Source organism: Doryrhamphus excisus, linkage group LG10, assembly GCF_037039965.1.
Source record: "Doryrhamphus excisus strain RoL-2023G ecotype Guam linkage group LG10, RoL_Dexc_Guam_v1.1, whole genome shotgun sequence".
In the NCBI taxonomy this organism is placed as follows: Eukaryota; Metazoa; Chordata; class Actinopteri; order Syngnathiformes; family Syngnathidae; genus Doryrhamphus; species Doryrhamphus excisus.
Genome location: NC_136366.1, coordinates 388,412 through 406,912, shown reverse-complemented (window position 1 = coordinate 406,912; position 18,501 = coordinate 388,412). Strand labels below are relative to the sequence as shown.

Sequence of the window (18,501 nt, the reverse complement as noted above, 5' to 3'; positions counted from 1 at the left end):
TGACAGTTGAGCCCGAACAGCCTCGCGTGCAGGTTACCTGTTTTCCGGCGATGACAGGTCACGTGTCATTGTTTGGAGCAGGAAACCGCTGCTTCCTCGATGACTTCGGCGGCAGTTTGCCGACTCCCGTCCCAATTTATTCACGCCTTATTTCCGTCCAGCCTGACTATGGGCAGCAATGCGTGTCCAGCGGTGGGGAAGATGAATCGACAGAGTGCGTCCAAGTGGAGCAAACACATCCGACGCGGATCCAGCTGCTGCTAGCTTGCTAGGTAGCTTAGCAGTAGCCCGTCAGCCGGAGGGAGCTAACGGTGGCTAGCCGTTCGAACGTCCGGCTGACACTTGTCACGGTTGTCCCCGTAGTTAGTGGCATATTTTGTATACGGCAAGGATACGATGGAGCTGTTCCAAGCCAAGGACGATTATATTCTTCAGAGCGGGGACTGTGCTCTGTGGTGTAGCCGAAAAGACGGTACCATGAAGATCAGACCTGGTATGTAACATTCCTGCAGTCGCTCCCTTTCCTTAATCTCCCTCTTGTAAATAATATGGTTTCTTAAACCAAAAGTAAATCGCTATAAATCGTATTATCATGATTTACTGTACTTCCACTTTACGTGTAAGATGCGTTTGGGTGGAGTAGCAATAACATCAGCATAATGGCCATTCTTCCCTTGGAAAAAAAAAAGAGTACACCTTCTATGAAGTGTTTTAGACCACTTGTCCAACTTTACTAACAAGTTGCTTGGTGTTTAAAACAAAAAACTTGTGTGTGTGTGTGTGTGTGTGTACCTTGAAATTAAAAACAACAACATAAAGGCTTGAACATTTTAATTGACTTGTTACAGTAAAACCAGAGGTTCCGGTTCCTAACTAGAACAGCCCATCATTTGACTCTAGCGTGGTGGCAGTAAGATGTTAATGAATCCAATCTATGCAAGTACAAGACTACACATGAGCACAGAGGTAATCCAAACAGACTGAAACAAGTTTAGTTGGTAAAGGATTAACATGATGTGTCAAATACTAGCACCCTTGGAGCTGTGACACAATGGATGGCGGGTTATGTTGATTGCACATTGTAAGCGGAATTGAAAGAAGTGCTGAATTAATTGCCTTTCCAGCCTGCTGAGGCTGTTGATACCTGAAGTGGTACGGTCGTGTAGCCAGGTTTACAGTTGCAGCACTGTTTCATATTTAATTGGAACACAGGTTTCCGCTCCTTTCTCAACTTCCACTCCTTCCGCTCCTGAGTACAGAGTCCAATATTTCCAGAAAACAAGACTAATTGGAGTATTATTGTATGGCATCCCCCCACCCCCAACACAACATTCCATGTCTATTTGTGTGATTTCAAAGCCAGCATTCTCCACCCTTATGGGGCCACACCCTTCACATTATTTTCCTGAAATGTCCTCTCATTTATTGGCAAATCCATTAGCGGTAGTCCTGTTTTCCTTTGAGTCAGCCTTCCCACTGCATGACCCAAACTGATGTCATGCTTACCCAGGGGTTTAAAATGTTAGCAAACAGAGAGGCTGTTTTCACAGAATCAACGTTCTTCTTTTGGTTTTGAATGGAATGCAGATGAAGAAACTCAAGACCAACAAAAACCATCCCAAAAAAATCTCAACGCTTGACAACAAGCAAAGCAAAGACAAACGTCAAAACTGTGGGCTTTGTAACAGCAGTCTGCGTATGCTGTTCATTTCCCCAGTATCACCATGTATTCATGAATTATTACCAATTTATGGTGAATGAGATGTGTTTTCTACGGATGCTTTTTTTCCATGTATTTCTGAGCAAACAGTGCTGACTGGGGAATGTGTGGGAATTCACTAATGTTCAACAATGTTGTGTTGGGCAGAAAGATGCTACCAGAAGTGCACGGTGCAATTTCTCTATTCTGGCATTAGGATACAGACACTGAATAAATAGCATCGTTGTTGGTTGAGTTCCATTTTCCCTAATTGACTTGATGAACCAACAATGCAATCCACACAACACGATTCCTAATCAATTATGATTATGTCCACGCATGTCCAAACGCATTGTACAGCTGCTGAAGAAAGTAACCTGGCTTTTGACGTGTCCACTTCTTACCTTCTTGTGCTTTTAGCAACAGACCTGCTTCTCGCTTGGAACCCAGTCTGTTTAGGTCTGGTGGAAGGTATTATAGGAAAGATCCAGCTTCACACAGGTAAGAGAAGAAGGAGTACATTTCCAACAAATGCCCATGTAGTCTGTGGACACTTGAGATTCAAAATCCTCTATTACTGCCATTTGCGTTGTGCTGTTGAGGAAAGGTGTGAAAATGTGTGTAAATGTACTTTGAAATGCATGTACTGATGAAGAGGAGTGATCTGTCAGTAGCGATTCAATGGATTTTTCTTTTCTCAAGTTATTTTTACCCTGCACAAGACCAATTGTCTTTTTCTCATAAACATGGTAGTTTAACACGAGCTAATACTGATTTATCCACCAGATGTCTCGTACTGCAATATTATAATAAGTTATAACATGCTCTCAGGCTGTTTTTTTCACACCTTTCGGTATGTGAGGAATTCTGCACCCATGATACAACTCCCCCCTTCTTCTGCTCCTCCTGCCAGATCTTCCTCTTGGCCTTGTCTTAATCAGACAGAAAGCACTTGTTGGTTATTTGCCAGGCAACCACAAAGTCTACAAAATCATCAAGATAGCAGTCATTCCACTGTCTGAAGAGGAGCCCCTGGAGCTGGAGCTGGAGGTGCGCATCGTAATTCCGTTATAATGCACTTGGCAAAGTGTACGATACTTGACCTTCTTGAGTGTTGCTAAGAATACCGTGAATGCGTCAGCGTATGATTCATATTCGGCAGTCTACCGGTTACTAGAATGTTTTTGTGAAGCTTTGTTTTGTTAAATGTCCCCGTCCAATTTAGGTAGGCATGAAAATCATGCTAGAGATTCTAAATGCGTTGAGAGGAAGCTGAGTATTACTAAGATGTCAAGTCTTTCAGGGCAGCTTCATGGATGGTGAGACAGAATATTTCCAAGTGAGTAACAATGGAGGTGATAGTTTGCTCCCAAGTAGACTCCACCTTGTTGTGCAGAATAATAATCCCCCCTGTGATCGCAGACATCCTGTTGCTCCATGTAGTTGTCCACGTAATGTAGACGCTGTGCTGTTACTTCACTAGCAGTGTTTCTTTCAGGCTTTATGAAGTGTACGCTATCATCATGTCAGGTCTTGTTCTTATTGTCACAATATTTTTTAACGGCAGTCAATGTTTTTCAGTTTTGCAAAAAGCATCACTTTGGAATTGACAAATCAGAGAAACTGGTCCAATCTCCCGATGAGTCGAAGTTGATGAAAACCCTAAGTCAGATCAAATCTAATGTGGCTGTCCCCATCAAGAAAAAGGTTTGTGTTTGTACTTGTTGCCACCCAGTGAATGCTTTGTGCATTTTGGATGTTTTCATGGTGCACACCGTCATGTTAATACTGTTTATTTCTACCCACTTGCCCAATCCAGTATTCCCCTGCCTTCCAGGTCAAGGAAAACAAAGAGAAGGAACGTATAGAGAGGCGGCTGCTTGACGAGCTGTACAAAATATTTGTGGACTCTGACTCCTTCTACTATAGCCCTACCTATGACCTGACTAACAGCGTGCAGCGCCAAGGAGACTTGCACCAGTCAAATTTGCCCCTCTGGAAACAGGTTTGCAGGGAAACGACTTGGATGTGTATGTCCTGCAGCCACAAACCGGATTTATGTCAGTGACTATTGTTTCATTCTTTGTGAAAGGTGGATGATCGGTTCTTCTGGAACAAACACATGATTCAAGATGTCATAGACCTACAGGTAACATTTTTTCCGTAAGAGGAAATAAGACAATTAAGACACAAATAAGACTAAGCTTGTGTGTGTTGCTATAAATATATTCCAGTGCTCTGAGAGCTGAACGGAGGCCATGTAGGATGTTGATTTGTTGATTTGGTACCAGTTGATTAACATTCCAACCTTTAGCTTTGATCACAAACTTTGAAAGAAAATGGTATTGTGTCTATCATAATACACACGTTGCCCCCTGCCTATTTTGGCATCAGGGCTGCCCCTCCCACGTGCTGCAACAATGCGAGGCACACCCATTTTATTGTATCGTTGTATTTCCTTAAGTCGCCGCGGCCATTGAGAGCACTCTGAGAAATGCAGTAGGTAGCAACGTGACTGCAGCGCAGCTCTCAAGTGCAGTGACTCATCTCTCTGGGAATTAGATGAACCAGTACAAGATTGCCCAGGCCAAAATGATCTCCTCAGCCAGGTATGAGTCAGATCATAAGTGAGGTTATGTTTTTATTGCAGTTTATTGCTTAGGATTTCTGAAAAGCAACACAAGCAATGAGCTAAGGTGCAGTGCCGCGTGTGGCGTTTGGCACACTTTTATGGATATTACCATTACCTATTGGACTGGAACAATACTGTTTTGTATAGGATTTTACGTAATGGTTACACCAGCATGCCTGGAACGGTTTGGCCTTGGTGGCAATCCATAACTGCCATTGTAATACTGCCTGTAATCAACTTTATGATCATGATGATTTATGAATGTATTCTGTCTACACTAGATCCCAGAAGTAGACCTGTGGGTGATACCAATCATCCAGGGCTTTGTCCAAGTGGAGGAACTTGTCGTGAATTATGACACCTCTGATGATGAGCGGAGCAGCCCCGAAACCCCGCCCCAGGAGGTAACCTGTGTCGATGACATCCACCCCCGCTTCACTGTTGCACTCATCTCCAGACGTAGCCGCCATCGTGCAGGTAGTGTCAAGACAGTGTTAGGCTTGAGATGACTTTGTTTTTTTTTCAGTTGTCAGAGTGAAACATTACGTGTGATGAGCATAATCTTTAAATAGCGTTCACGCATTCTTCTTTCCCACAGGGATGCGGTACAAACGCAGGGGAGTGGATACAGATGGCCATGTGGCTAACTACGTGGAGACGGAGCAGTTGATCCACGTGCACAGCCACACTCTGTCCTTTGTGCAGACTCGTGGCTCTGTTCCCGTCTTCTGGAGCCAGGCGGGATACCGCTACAATCCCCGGCCACGCTTGGAGAAAGGTCAGTGGATTCTCTTCTTCTTGCATGCATGATTAGATGTGTAGTTACTTTTAAAGGGACTTCATTCAGTAGCTGGGTTATTTCACAATGGAAACACAAGGAGTGAACAAACTTATTCATATGTACTGTGACATGTCAAAAGTGTGCAAGAATTAGGTCAGTAATCCAATGCTTTTGACGTTTCAGAAGAAAAGGAGACCATGGTGTACTTTGCCTCTCACTTTGAAGAGCAGCTTAAACTCTACAAGAAACAGGTAGGTTTGGCATGTGGACAAGTGTGCCGTTTTTCCCAGAGAACTGCAATCTACAGTGGTGGAAAAGTCTTTGGCTCCTTCCTGATTTCTTCTCTGCACCCCCTACGGGGGCAAATGTGAAAACATTTGCATCTGAACTGTGTGTGCATGTGTGCAAATACGTTTGCATGTATTCAATTTTCTCTACAATGCATAACCTCCTTGGCGCAACACGGCTCCAAGCCTTTGCACTTCCTCTTTTACTACGCAAACATGCTGGCCATGCTTTTATAAAACGCACTTCTGTCACCTCGTGGCCCTTTTTTGGCTCAAATCTGCACCAAACGTGCTCTCTTTTATTGTGGCGTTGCGTCATCACCTTTTTGTGCCTCTCATGCAAAAAACCTTAAAGATGTATTAATATGTCTTGTGTATAAATACTATGTCTTTGTACGATTGTATACATACGTCTTTTGGAGTGAGCAGTCGGGCTGGAAAAAAAACGTCAAAATATCTCTTTGATAGCAAATGACTTAAGGGAGAAAAAAACCAAGCTCACGTACATGGCTCTGTGTAAAAAAAGTGATTACCTTTTTTGCACCACTCTGTATAATATTGTTGTTATATCAAGCTGTGTGTTGCCGTACTAGCTGAACACGGACTACTTTAAGTATATCCAAGTTTTCTATATTGAGGTATACTCGCTTTTATTAGATACTGTATTCAACATCTCCCAGCAAGTCCTTCATGCCATAAAGCTGGCAAAATGACTGTATTTGTATCTTCAGGTCATCATCAACTTAGTTGATCAAAGTGGGCGTGAGAAGCTGATTGGTGATGCGTATCTAAAGCAAGTCCTTCTCTACAACAACCCAAAGCTCACCTACGTGTCGTTTGACTTCCACGAGCACTGGTGAGAGAAACACTTTGTAGTACAACCTAGGAGTATTTAAATTTGATTGTATTTTGGATAACAGTGCATTTTCTTTCCTTTCATACGTCTTGTGTTATGTATCCCAGTCGGGGAATGAAATTTGAAAATGTACAAATACTGACGGATGCCATCTCTGATATCATCAGTGACATGAAGTGGGCCTGGTAAGTGTGTCAATATTTGTAATTAACAGAAAAAGGAAGTCATTCTGCATGTGAAAAATAGATGAAATCATTATGGCACTACTATCAAGTTGGTGATTTACAAATGTAGTATGTACCCTGGTCCAATGGGTGTGTTTCTCTGCCAGGGTGGACCAAGCTGGAGTCATCTGCAAGCAGGAGGGAATCTTTCGAGTCAATTGCATGGATTGTCTCGACAGGACCAACGTTGTCCAGGCTGCTATTGCTCGGGTGGTGATGGAGCAGCAGGTTAGATCTTTGAATCATCAGGACGAAGAATAAACATTTGTTTTCTTCAATCCTTTTCATGCTGCTGCTTGTGCGCTGTACTCGTACTTGCTCTGAATATAGTTCACTGTCTCTCTTCTCAGCTGAAGAAGTTGGGCGTGATGCCTCCAGAGCAGCCCCTGCCTCTCAAATGTTACAGGATCTATCAGATCATGTGGGCCAACAACGGAGACACCATTAGCAGACAGTATGCTGGAACAGCCGCACTTAAGGTAGCATTTATTTGTGTCAACTTCTATTATCTAGTTATGTTTAATTAATTACACCCCCGACCGTTGTAAGTGAATTTCTTGAAATCGAACTCGGGTCTCCTAGCTGTGTGGCCTGCATGCTAACCACTCGACCACGGTGCAGCCCAGAAATGAAATTAGTAGTTTTAATTACGTACTGTACAATATGCTTAAGTTGACAAATAGTAGGCCATATACAACCACGGAACAGTATGATTTATTAATATATATTAGAAGCGCAAAGTGACGAGGGATTACTATTTCATTTCAGTGGATCTGAGTTTCATTCAATATCACCCAAATGTTTTGGCACCTAAATGTACTGTTGTGTCTTCAGGGAGATTTTACCAGAACAGGTGAGAGGAAGCTGGCTGGCGTGATGAAGGACGGCGTGAACTCAGCCAACCGCTACTATCTCAACCGCTTCAGGGATGCTTACAGACAAGCAGTCATCGGTAGGAAAGACATACAGTACATTGTGTAGTGTGTCACGCTTCCAAACAACTATTTCTCTTCCTGTCCTCGCAGACCTCATGATGGGCCTGCCTGTGACAGAGGACCTCTACTCCATTTTCAGTAAGGAGAAGGAGCACGAGGAGAAAGAAAAGGAAAGCCAAAGAGGTGCTCAGGAACAAGTCAGCCTGCTGTTGCAGACATACATGCAGCTTCTCCTGCCCGACGATGAAAGGTTTCACGGTGGTTGGGCTCTCATCAACTGTGACATGAGGTGTGTGGCACGATGTGTGAAATGTTGGCCTTCACTTGTAGGCACTTTTCTGCCTTCGCAGTACCCAAGGCACGTTTACACTAGCCAAATAAAGCGAAATGGAATATATTGTCATGAAAGGAAAGTAAGAGCTCATTCATGGGTGGTCAAAAATGTTTCTCATGTTCTCCACCAGCCTGATTGATGCCTCGAACAAAGATGTGGATGTGCTCCTGCTTCTGTCCGACAAAGCCTATTACATTGCTTTGTAAGTCTTAGCGACATCTTCCAACATGTTCAAAGGAAGCCGTTCCCATCATTCATCCTCAGTTTGTACTCTTGTGTACTTTCACAGCTATGATGAAGAAATGGATAAAGTCAACCAATACCAGCGCCTCAATTTAGAGGGCTTGGAAAAGATTGAAATTGGTAAGTCCTCATTTTCACTCAAAGAAGAAGTAGTGAAGGCTTTTTGCGCACTGACTGAGTCACCCAACACTTCCTAAAAGTGTGTTTAACAGTTTGTCAGCAACCTGTTAGTAACATTGTCACTGAAGATGATTCATTCAAGGAAATGGAAATGAAAAAATGGATGTTGAAAGTGCGAGTATTCTTTTGCAGGTCCGGAGCCGACGCTGTTCGGGAAGCCAAAGTTCTGCTGTATGCGTCTGCATTACAGGAGTGAGGAGACAAGCGGATACTTTCACACGCTTCGAGCGGCCACACGAAATCCCGAAGATGATGGAAAAGGTAAGATGCACCTTTTGAAAAATTACAGCAGCTTAAAATAAATCTTTTAAAATCCTAATCTCATATATATTCTCTTTCAGATACGCTGCAATGCATTGCTGAGATGCTTCGCATTACAAAGCAGGCCGGGGGGCTGGACCTACTGGTGGTGGAAAAGAAGCTGGAGAGGTCATTAGGACATTTTCTAGTAATATACAGTAGATCTCCATGATTGGCAGGGGTTATGAGTCATTGAGATGTTTGACTGGCTAGCACAAACCAACAGGAGGTCCTCAAACCACCTCCCTCGCTCACGGTGCAACTAAAAATAACACGTGGAACACACCACGTAACTGTACTACACGGACTATGTGGGTATCAAAATCAATTTTTACACACTGATATATATGCTAAATGTACTGTTTTATATACACATTTCTAACCCGCAAGGCATGCTGGGTCGAGGGTGTGTGCACATGTGGTTCCCAGCATGTGTTGCGGGTTCTAAATGATCAGAAAATAGTACAGTGGAACCTTAGCTAGCATCATTAATCCATTCCAGAAGGTCCAACTCTTAACCAAATCAGTTTTAAAATGCTAGTTTTACTGGGAGAAAACAATTATATAGCAAATGTATATAAATACATATAATGATGAAGGAATAATGGATAAATGACCAGTTAAGTTTTTTTATTTACTTTGATTGAAGGTGTGTTGCTGATTTGGGAGCGAGAGCGACATGGACATCACCTTTTATGTTTTTTCTTGAATTCGGTAGTGCTTCTCACCTCAAGTCTTTATATATATATATATATATATATATATATATATATATATATATAAAAGGTAAAAGTTTCCTCCTCAACAAATTTATGCAAGTACAACTATAAAAATGATTATTGTTGTTAGTGCGTTACCATTGGCAACAGGTGGTTGGTTGGTTGGTTGCTACAAATAAGCAAAATGGCAGGTTTCCTTGCCATGTTGTTTCCAACAATTTTGTGGGGTTAGAATTCCAAATATCTGCATGTCTCTCCTGTGATATCATGTTGATATGGATAATGTTGTCCTAAACGATTGTCTGTCGGCGTTGCAGGCGTCAGACCAGACCTCATGAAGACATAATGGGGATTCAGAACAAAACCTGCGACCAGGTGCAGGGCAGCTCTGGTCTGGCTCAAGGTAAAAGTTTCCTCCTCAACAAATTCTCCTCTCTGAACCAGAAAGTAAAACAGACCAAGACCAGCGTGAACATCGGCCCCTTCAAGCCCCTCGGGAAGCTAGGAAATTTCTCTAAGCCTGATGTTAAGGTCAATTTCCTCAAGCCGACCATGCACGTCAACTTGTGGAAGTCAGACAGCAGCCTGGAGACATCAGATGGCAATCCCGGCACCGGGAACTTTAAAGATGTCGGTAATGTCAACTACGATCTCTCCGATGACTCGGACTCCTATAATTCTGACCCAGAGCACCCGTGCGCCGGCTCCTTTGAAAACGCGGATTATGTGCTGCCGAGCTGCGGCATCGTAGCATCAAACACTCGCCTGGGCAGTCGCTCCCAGTCCATCGGTAGCGTGGAGCTCAGCATCCCCACTGTGATCCAGGTCAGTGACTGTGAAGGACACGAGGTCAGCGAAGACAAGTCACCGGGGGCCGCCTCAGTGGCTGAAGAAGCCATTCTCATTGACTTTGGTACTCCCATCGACGCCTACTGCCACCAGTTTGTCCAGGACGCACAGACCAAGCCTGTGGAGGTGTTTGGGGAGCGGCCGTCTGCCTCTGCCCACCCAGTTAAGCCCGTAGTGCCTGTGCAGAATCCAAGCCCGGCGGACCCCAAGCAGCCAAGCACGAAGCAGGAGGAGCCGCATCTCCCCAGGCCGTCCCAGCTGGACGTCCAGTCCACTACCTCTGCGTCCAGTCTCCTCACCGTCCAGAGGCCGACTTCTGCCGTCTCCGGAGGCTCTCAGCGGAGTCTGGGATCGCAGCTGGAGGGCAGCCTCGGCCCTTCACCTGCTGACAGCAATGGCAGCCGGGTCGTGTCCCCTTTTGCCAAGATCAAGAGCTCCATGGTCCAGGTGGCCAGCCTCACCCAGGCGGGGCTCACTCAGGGCATCAACTTTGCCGTGGCGAAGGTCCAAAAGAGCCCAGACCCGGACACGGTCAGCGAAGTCCAGGAGAGTGAGCTGAAGGCAATGTTTACACAGTGCCAGACCAGGATCATTCAGATCTAGCGCTTAGCTTGTAGCAGCGGGCTCGGACATTGCCTCGCTCTTTGGCCAACACGTGCCCTCAGTTTTACCTTTAGTCCGAGTACCCGGTGTTGGTGGGGACAGTCCTCACATGACGGTGAATGTTTACATGCACGCAAGCAAATGGAGTTTGCCCCCCCCCCCCCCCCCCCCCCACAGGACAGCCTACAAATCAGGCGTCTGCAATTTGATGGCTTAGCAGCTGTCGTTAGTATATTTTCTAGAGAAGCCATTCCTGACGGACGTCTTAATAAGCTAGTTATGTGGAAATAGTTATCTCAAGAAATCCATGTACTGTACACTCAGAGACGCATTTCAGTGACAGGAGCATCTCAAGTCTAAAAATCCAGATCAGCTGCCTTGGTCAAGTCTAGTCTTCATACAACAAGATGCCGTGGGATTCAACGGTTAGCAGGTGTTTTCACTCGGAAGCGTGTTGTTCCCATGAATTGAGTAGTCGGGTGGAGGCCCTCGTTCACATCAGTATGAACCAAGCACAGTTGGTGGTTTGTTCCGCAACATATGGGAGAAAGAGCTGAACACAAAGATAATAGGCTGCTTTCATGGAAGACTGAGGAAAGTCAAATATTCCCATTGGAGAGGCTGAAACCATTTTATATCCAAAAACACGAGACTCGTCAATAGTTATTCATTGGAGAATCAACAGGAATTAACGGGTGCCGCTCTCGAGGGAATACAGATATAGGTTGGTTATTTAGGTGTGAATGACGTGCATGTAAACATCACCATGTCCTTTGTTATCCACGATGCTCCAATGAAAGGTTGGTGCTCCAATGGCCGACCCTGACGAGGCATCACGTCTGTAGCTGCAGATCTAGATGACTAAAACCGTACGACCTGTCACAGGTCTGTCCGGTATGTGCAGGACCCCTATTGGTATTTGTTAGACAGACCTGGTAATAACCTCCGTAACAACTGTTGTAGTGTCTTGACCACGTAATGACAATGTTTCCATGTTAGACTAGTATAGCGAGACAACAAAGCATACGTAGTAATCCTATGTAATATCAATGTTGTCAAGTGATACTGTAACGTAACTTCACCAGACCTTAGGAAGAGTAACCACAGTGTGTCCGAGTACAGAGAACCTCCCCTAGGCTTTTTCCATGGATGGCGGTGTGGCAGCTGAATACGGTCAAAGAGGTAAAAGCATCATATATATATATATATATATATATATATATATATTATTGTTTTTTTTTTTTTTTTGAGAAGACATGTCATGAACATGAAAGAAACTACTGGCAAGGTTTGTTTTTAGAAATGTCTTTAAATAAGTACTAACTGTACTGAACTATTTGAACTAGTGCTGTAGATTGTTGTACAGTTGACCAATACAGAGTAGCACATACAGTATAGCTATATATATATATATATATATATAAAAATAAGCATATTCATTCATATATATATATATATATGTATGTATGTATAAATACATCAGGTCAGGTACATGCACCATCAGATCTCCAGTTTTACATGTTACATTTGGTGTACTGTATAAAAGAAAATGGTCGGGGTAACTTTTATCTTGGGATATTTCATTAACTACCACACATTGTTTGGGTTTTACCTGATTGCTTTCTGGGAAATTTCAATTTGAGTCTGCCACATGTACACTCCAAAGGTTGCCGAGGTTTGAAAAATAGAATTTAACCAGACAACTGCAAAAAAAAAGAATACAGTCAAAATATTAAGCAAAAAAGTTGCAATTCTACAAGAATGACATAATATTATGAGGTAAAATGATGTCCCTTCACTTGAATAAGATGTAAATATTCCAGGAAAAAGGCACAATGTTCTATTTTTTGAAAAAGTGATCTTACTAGAATAAAGTCATCATTTTGAAAATAACATTTACAAAGTTGAAATAGAATATAGAAAATAAAACAGCACAAATGGGGAAAAAAAGGTGTCAATTAGCAAGAGTAAAATCAAAATATTAAGAGAAAAAAGTTTAATCTTTCTATAATTTCATTTTGGTAGCATGGAATTGATTTTTTTTTTAATTTTTAAATTCTGAGTTGTAATTTTGGAAAATTGGTTGAGGAAGCAGTTCTAACATTATTGGAATAAAGTCACAATATGAAAGTTTAAATATTTGGAAAGACCCCCAGCAAAAAGACCAAAGTATATACCAATAATGTTAATATTAATATAATATATATATGTGTGTGTACTGATAATATGGGGGGGTCATTGAGATGGAATATTCCAAGATAACGGCTCAAATGGTTCTTATTTCCTGTTATGTTGGCCTGTTGTGGAGGCTCGGTAGTGTGTCAGTTATTATTTAGTAGAGTGGAGCTGCCAAAAGCTTTAAAATATGGCTGGAATGCAACATTTTAAAAGTGCATCAGGAATGCAACACTGGAGCGTTAGAGTGTAAATAAGATTGTAAAAAAGCGAATCCTCAACATTCCTTACAGACCACAATGCTAGAATATTGGGATCTGTTGTTTTATATGCAAGTCTTTAGTTCCTGTTATGTAATCCTATTATGCTGGGTGATGTTTTTCTCCTTTTGTTTTGACGCAAGTGCTTTGGAGCATCATTCATTTTCTGTCTGGTGTGCCTGTCCATCACTCCCAAGGGGACCTCACAACACAACGTCGTCTGACCGGGGGTCTTCCAGCATTTGTTTCACCACCATGTCATCCGCTTGAGGTCACGTTAGGTTAGAATATTCAAGTCTCATATTTATTCTCATCCTTTCTGGGTGTTACTTGATGGTAAAGTGCACTGGACACCTTTGGAATAAAAACGATGAGTGAACGTGTCGCATGAGGTTTGTTTAATTACATTTACATCCACCAATTACTCACGAGGGAAAGTAAAAATAGAAAAAATATTGAAAAACTAATACTGTGCCTTGCAACCCAGACCAGCCAGCCTGGATCACGGCCATGAGAAGGTGGAGGAGGCCAGGAGCCAAACCGGAAGGGCCACTAGTGGAAGACATTGATGGGTCATCTGGGTCTTGCTACAATCATTGAAACGTGGTACATTTATTCATGCATTACTCCAGACGGAGCAAACCATTCTTTTGTAATCCAACTTAATGTCCACGTGTAGAAACCGATCCCAGTGTAGATTGTGTGCGGCCCAGTGCCGTGTCCCGACTGCTGCTGATGTGGCAACAGAAGGCACAATGACAAAGCATTTTTATTACAAAGATATGCCAAGCATCTAAAACAAGTCATTTGTTGCTCAGCAGTTACGGCTCATTTCCATTGACGCTCTTTTGCTGCTCCATCCTGCAACTCCGCTGCATCTCCATGTGTTTGGCCTTCAGCCAGATGTCCCTGGACAGAGAGGTCCGTCCCAAGCTCAGCGACAGCAACCTGATGGCACCAACAAGTCAGTCAGACACGCCACCATCTTCCTGGTGTCAAAACTAATGGAATCGTAGCTCACCTCGCCACAACTAGCATTCGGTGCAGGTCCTCGGCCGTGATGCTCTGGGGATCGTCTTTCCTCATGTCCACAAAGTCATCCTCAACTGACTGACCAAGTCATTTAAATGTTTTATTTTTGCTGAGCTGTCACCAATATTTGCAGTGCAAAGCGCTAACATTGTTTCACCTTGGTCACGCCATCAGAGATACTGTAGTCCATCAGCCGGGCCACACTCAGGTACAGTCGGAACTTGTTGAGCTGGGAGGAGGTCTCCACGTACACGGAGATGCTGCTGAGGTGCTCGTCCATGTGGGCCGGGGCCACTTGAGGCTGCAGGTGTATCTGACAGTCTGACTGCGGATTCAAAGAAATACGGTCAACATTTCTATTGTCAAGCGTGTCACGGTATCACGGCACGCCAGGACGGAGCAAAGCTCAACCAGCTGCCTGTGGTCACGTGACCTCTGACCGGCGCTGGAGGTTGTTTACAATGTGCTGCCCGACGAGACTGACGCCTCGCTTTGGATTGTTCCTGCGGCCCACAGCTGCCGCCATGGTAACATGTTAGACCAGCACACAGGAATAGCACACGGCGCATTCCTTGTCCTGGAGCCGCCGGGAGGCGGGGGTTCCTGGATCCGGCCAATGGCAGCTGAGACAACAATGTGATGCTGGCTAGAAACAACCTCCAGCGTCGGACATGATCCAGTCTCCGGAGAGGCCGGCCGAAACCCAACACCTCCTGAGAGCGGATGGGGCAGGCTTGGCTGTGGTGGGGGCGTGTGGCTCCACCCCCCCCACCCCCCCATCCTCACCGGCAGCAGCGAGCGGCCCTCTGATGCGACGAGCACGTTAATATTGCAGGGGAATTCCATCTGGTGGTAGTTAAAGTCGTAGTCCACCTTCTGCCAAGAGATCACATTCCCCAAAGCCGTGACATTGCCAACACCTGCAGCACAACACACAGGCCGTCTTGTTAGGGTCAAATCTTCTTCTGACCTCGTGAGCTCGGGTGGACCCCCTGTGGTGTTGGCCACTTTTACCTGTGGTGTCCAGCTGTCCCTGCTCCAGCTGGGTTTCATCCAGGAAGAGAGACGTGTTTGTGGCCAGCTGCAGGGCGCCGCTCACCAGCCGGTTGGCCACGTAGTCCTTCTTGGGCACCAGACTCATGTGGTTCATGTTGGCAAGGCTCATGCCCAAATAGAAGGACTATACAACAATATTTATATTAATACTGATTTTGTCCCAAGTGATATGCATAAGCACCCGATCCAATGTGTTTATTTTACTACAATTACTGTAGTAATTGACAGTATTGACAGTACACCAGCCATGCATTTTTCAGACTTTTCCTGTTCTGTGTGAACGGCACCAAAAAGCAGTTTTCCGGCTTTAAGGGTATCAGTATCAGTACGGTATCATAAGCGGGATATTTACTCACCGAGGGAACAAGCTGCTGGATGGCGTGGTAGAGACGTTGGCTGTACGAGGGGACAGTGGGACACCCACTCAGGTTGAGGGTGAACTTGCCCAGTGGTAACACATCCCGCCTGGCATAGCTACAGGAATACGAAGCCGTGAGTGGAATCTCATACACGTACAACACACGGAGTACAGGTGGCACGTACACGGTGGAAATGAGATGCAGGATGAGGTACTCGGCAGCCAGGGAATCTCCCAGCAGGACGTGTGTTAAATAGGACAGGAAGTCCGCTTTGATGGATGCCATCTCACTCAGGCTTGAAGATAAAACTACAGGAGGAGGGACAATAAAGCAAATGAGGCTGGAGATCATTGGGGGGTGGGGGGCACACTTTACCCACAGGCACTGTCGTCCTGCAGCGTGTCACAGGGCAGTAGCGGGTTGTTGTGCGCTAGTGGCTTGGCGTAGAGCATGTGGAGGCGAGGAACGAGTGAGGCAGGTGGGCTGTGGACCCTCTGCTCCTCTAGCGTTTCCATGGACGCCGATGGGTCGATCAGGGATGAGGATGTGTCCCTGCGTGGACGTATGAACGTCAGCCACTCGTGCCCGTGTTGGGGAACACACAAGTGATGTGTATGTGAACATACGTGTATCTTACCTGTCTTCTGCCAGAGCGCTAAGGGCAGGACTCACTGAGAGGATTCCGTAGACCTCTATGGTCTCATTCAGTTTGAAACGATCCCAGTCCTCGTAAACCTGCCACAAACATTTGGACCTCTGAACTCCCGTTTGTCAAGAATGAAAACACATCCTCTGGACCGCACAAAACTTTTGTTAAAGCAGAACAAGACAATGGGTGATCGAATACAGGAATCCCTCATTTATCACGGTTTATTGGTTCCAGAACCGACCATGATAAGTGAATACCTGATTGATGAAGCCAATATTTTCCCTCCTAGGGGATAGAAAACCACTTGATGGGTATATACCTTGACTAAGCATGAAGGGCCTTTCTCGCCTGGTAGAGGGAAGTTGAGGTCCAGATACGTGGCAGATGCCGTCTGGCCGGGAGAAGCTTCAGCCTCCTGCCGCCCAGCCTCCCCGGTGCCGTGGTCTTCCGGGGGAATCTGGAGACCTGCAGGCAGGAGACAGGAGGGTTAAGCTTACTTTAGTTGCGGATGATTGAAAGAAACAATACATTGGATTGATATACGGTAGTTAGAGATGCAGGATTAAATAAGAGTGCAGCGATAAAAGTATATCCTAGAAATCAATATCAAATTGAATATCAAATAATATCAAATAATATCAAATAAACAAATTGTGTGCCGTGAAAAACTATGCATGATTTCAGACTAGCTTATTAGTCGACATGGATGAAATGGACACAAATAGGACACAAAAGGTCTCCAGTGATCTTCACAACGCACACTAGATGGTCATTATATGGTCACTAAACGGTCACTATATGGTCCCTATACCAAGACCTACCTGCATGAGGTTCCCTCTGTTTCTGTGGCTGAGTGTCCCCACCGTCCATGTCGTCATCATCATCTTCATAGCTGCGCTTCTGTCTGCTCGGCACATAGGAAGTGGACGGTTGCACTCTTGCTTGAGCCGAGCCAGCATATCCGTGCAACAGAGTTAAGAAAAACTGGGCGGTAACATAACAAAAGACAGGCGGGTTGATTGACAAGCATCACGCAGACATGACAAGGATATGTCCTTCACCCAGGAGTTCTCACCAGGAACGGGTACACAATAGAAAGTCTGTCTTTCAGCCGTCACAATATTTTTGGACTGAAAATCCACCTGGAAGTGAAGACAACAGTCGTGGCTGGCAACAGTGGCGCCACCGCATCGGGGCTCGCGTGGGTTTGGGATGGTATCACGATAGTGGACTTACCCCACATTCCGCCACATCTTTGTACTTCCCACACCTCAACACCTGATGGATTGCAACAATATGAGTGTCCCGTCTAATACACCGGGAATATTTGCACAAGCGGGTAGGAATGCTGACTTTTGCTTGCGATGATGGATCAAGCGTCTCGTACACTCCCATGTAGAACTCCGGGTCAAACATGTCCTGAATGAAACAGCGAAACTTCACCAGGCTGTTGGGCTTCAGGTAGTGCAACGGGATGTTGTTCATGGATGGGACCTTGAACGGGACACACAATAGATTATTATTATTGTTGGAAGTTCAAAAAGGGATCTCAGGGTTACCCATGACTGAGCATCCTTCTCTTTTAGACGATCTTTGAAGAATTCCACCAATTTTGCTTCCCATCCAGAATTTGGGTTGTTTTGAGATGCAGCTGAAATAGCAACATATTCTTATTCATTTTTCAGTTGTTGGTAAACCAGCACTTATCATACACAGGGACATGAATATTTATCATAATGCACCCACGAGTAAAATGTATGAAACCATTTAAGTGTCTGATGTGAAAACGGAAAAATACGCACAGGAAGACAATATTCTCAATATGCACGATGTATATACACCTCATAAATATACCAACTACAGCGATACAATTCCAATGGGTCCATGAACGCCTCATAATGTAAACTGTCAGGTGTTCAGAGGACGACCGTCAAAACTTAACTCGTTTACTCCATGAAAGGTGTTAAAACGGTGTTACTGAAGGTGATCATGGGCTAAATTGATCAGGAAATGACTAAATATAACAAACAACAGGATGTTCGCTGTCACTAACATGACGTGATGGCCACGAGCCACCACGCTAGCCAACTCGACCCACGCGCACAGCTAGTGAATAGTGAAGTTCCGGTACATTTCTTACCGAACATCTCTTCAACGACGCCCAGGGGGTTGTTCATCCAGTCATTTGGGGAAGGCATCATCTGACCGAGAACGACTGAGGTATGTCAAATGTGTGACAACAATAGTTACTTCTTACTTGTGACGGAATGGCAGAAGAAGCCAGGGCGGGAAACTAGCGTCACCGGGCGTGCGCTTGTTTTACTTTAC

The 18,501-nt window shown here is 44.7% G+C and overlaps 2 protein-coding genes across 5 annotated transcripts; one reads left to right on the top strand and one right to left on the bottom strand.

The window, feature by feature from the left end:
* The first annotated feature begins 31 nt into the window (after window positions 1-31).
* On the top strand, window positions 32-11,853 carry inpp5f (inositol polyphosphate-5-phosphatase F). 4 transcript variants are annotated; one of them, XM_058060634.2, is made up of 20 exons: window positions 32-493; window positions 2,120-2,200; window positions 2,613-2,749; window positions 3,281-3,406; window positions 3,537-3,704; window positions 3,792-3,848; window positions 4,613-4,808; window positions 4,930-5,109; window positions 5,296-5,363; window positions 6,131-6,255; window positions 6,363-6,440; window positions 6,587-6,707; window positions 6,830-6,958; window positions 7,314-7,431; window positions 7,505-7,703; window positions 7,879-7,950; window positions 8,038-8,111; window positions 8,304-8,432; window positions 8,513-8,600; window positions 9,508-11,853. In XM_058060634.2, the coding sequence occupies exons 1-20, from the start codon at window positions 397-399 to the stop codon at window positions 10,640-10,642; spliced, it is 3,378 nt and encodes a 1,125-aa protein (XP_057916617.2). In that variant the 5' UTR covers window positions 32-396; the 3' UTR covers window positions 10,643-11,853. The 4 variants fall into 4 exon arrangements, with proteins under 4 accessions (XP_057916617.2, XP_057916609.2, XP_057916600.2 ...); XM_058060626.2 differs by having other exon boundaries at window positions 3,519-3,704; window positions 5,299-5,363; XM_058060617.2 differs by having other exon boundaries at window positions 33-493; window positions 3,519-3,704.
* A 1,607-nt stretch (window positions 11,854-13,460) lies between these two features.
* mcmbp (minichromosome maintenance complex binding protein) lies at window positions 13,461-18,493 on the bottom strand. The gene is made up of 16 exons (XM_058060685.2): window positions 18,314-18,493; window positions 17,733-17,824; window positions 17,527-17,667; window positions 17,410-17,451; window positions 17,225-17,315; window positions 16,995-17,135; window positions 16,493-16,638; window positions 16,162-16,259; window positions 15,904-16,076; window positions 15,709-15,832; window positions 15,522-15,639; window positions 15,124-15,289; window positions 14,896-15,029; window positions 14,267-14,434; window positions 14,099-14,187; window positions 13,461-14,025 (listed from the first exon to the last, which is right to left on the bottom strand). Exons 1-16 carry the CDS (start codon window positions 18,372-18,374, stop codon window positions 13,899-13,901), a joined length of 1,911 nt encoding a protein of 636 aa, XP_057916668.2. The 5' UTR covers window positions 18,375-18,493; the 3' UTR covers window positions 13,461-13,898.
* Between the last annotated feature and the right edge of the window lie 8 nt (window positions 18,494-18,501).

What these genes read in the sequence shown, in the direction of transcription:
- inpp5f (XM_058060617.2), top strand. Translation starts at nt 397, where the DNA reads ATGGAGCTGTTCCAAGCCAAGGACGATTATATTCTTCAGAGCGGGGAC. An exon ending in GGGTGGTGATGGAGCAGCAG is followed by an intron (nt 6,708 to 6,829) that starts GTTAGATCTTTG and finishes CTCTCTTCTCAG; the next exon opens with CTGAAGAAGTTGGGCGTGAT. An exon ending in CTCATCAACTGTGACATGAG is followed by an intron (nt 7,704 to 7,878) that starts GTGTGTGGCACG and finishes GTTCTCCACCAG; the next exon opens with CCTGATTGATGCCTCGAACA.
- mcmbp (XM_058060685.2), bottom strand. Translation starts at nt 18,374, where the DNA reads ATGATGCCTTCCCCAAATGACTGGATGAACAACCCCCTGGGCGTCGTT. An exon ending in ATCCATCATCGCAAGCAAAA is followed by an intron (nt 17,452 to 17,526) that starts GTCAGCATTCCT and finishes GCAATCCATCAG; the next exon opens with GTGTTGAGGTGTGGGAAGTA. An exon ending in AAGATGTGGCGGAATGTGGG is followed by an intron (nt 17,316 to 17,409) that starts GTAAGTCCACTA and finishes CTTCACTTCCAG; the next exon opens with GTGGATTTTCAGTCCAAAAA.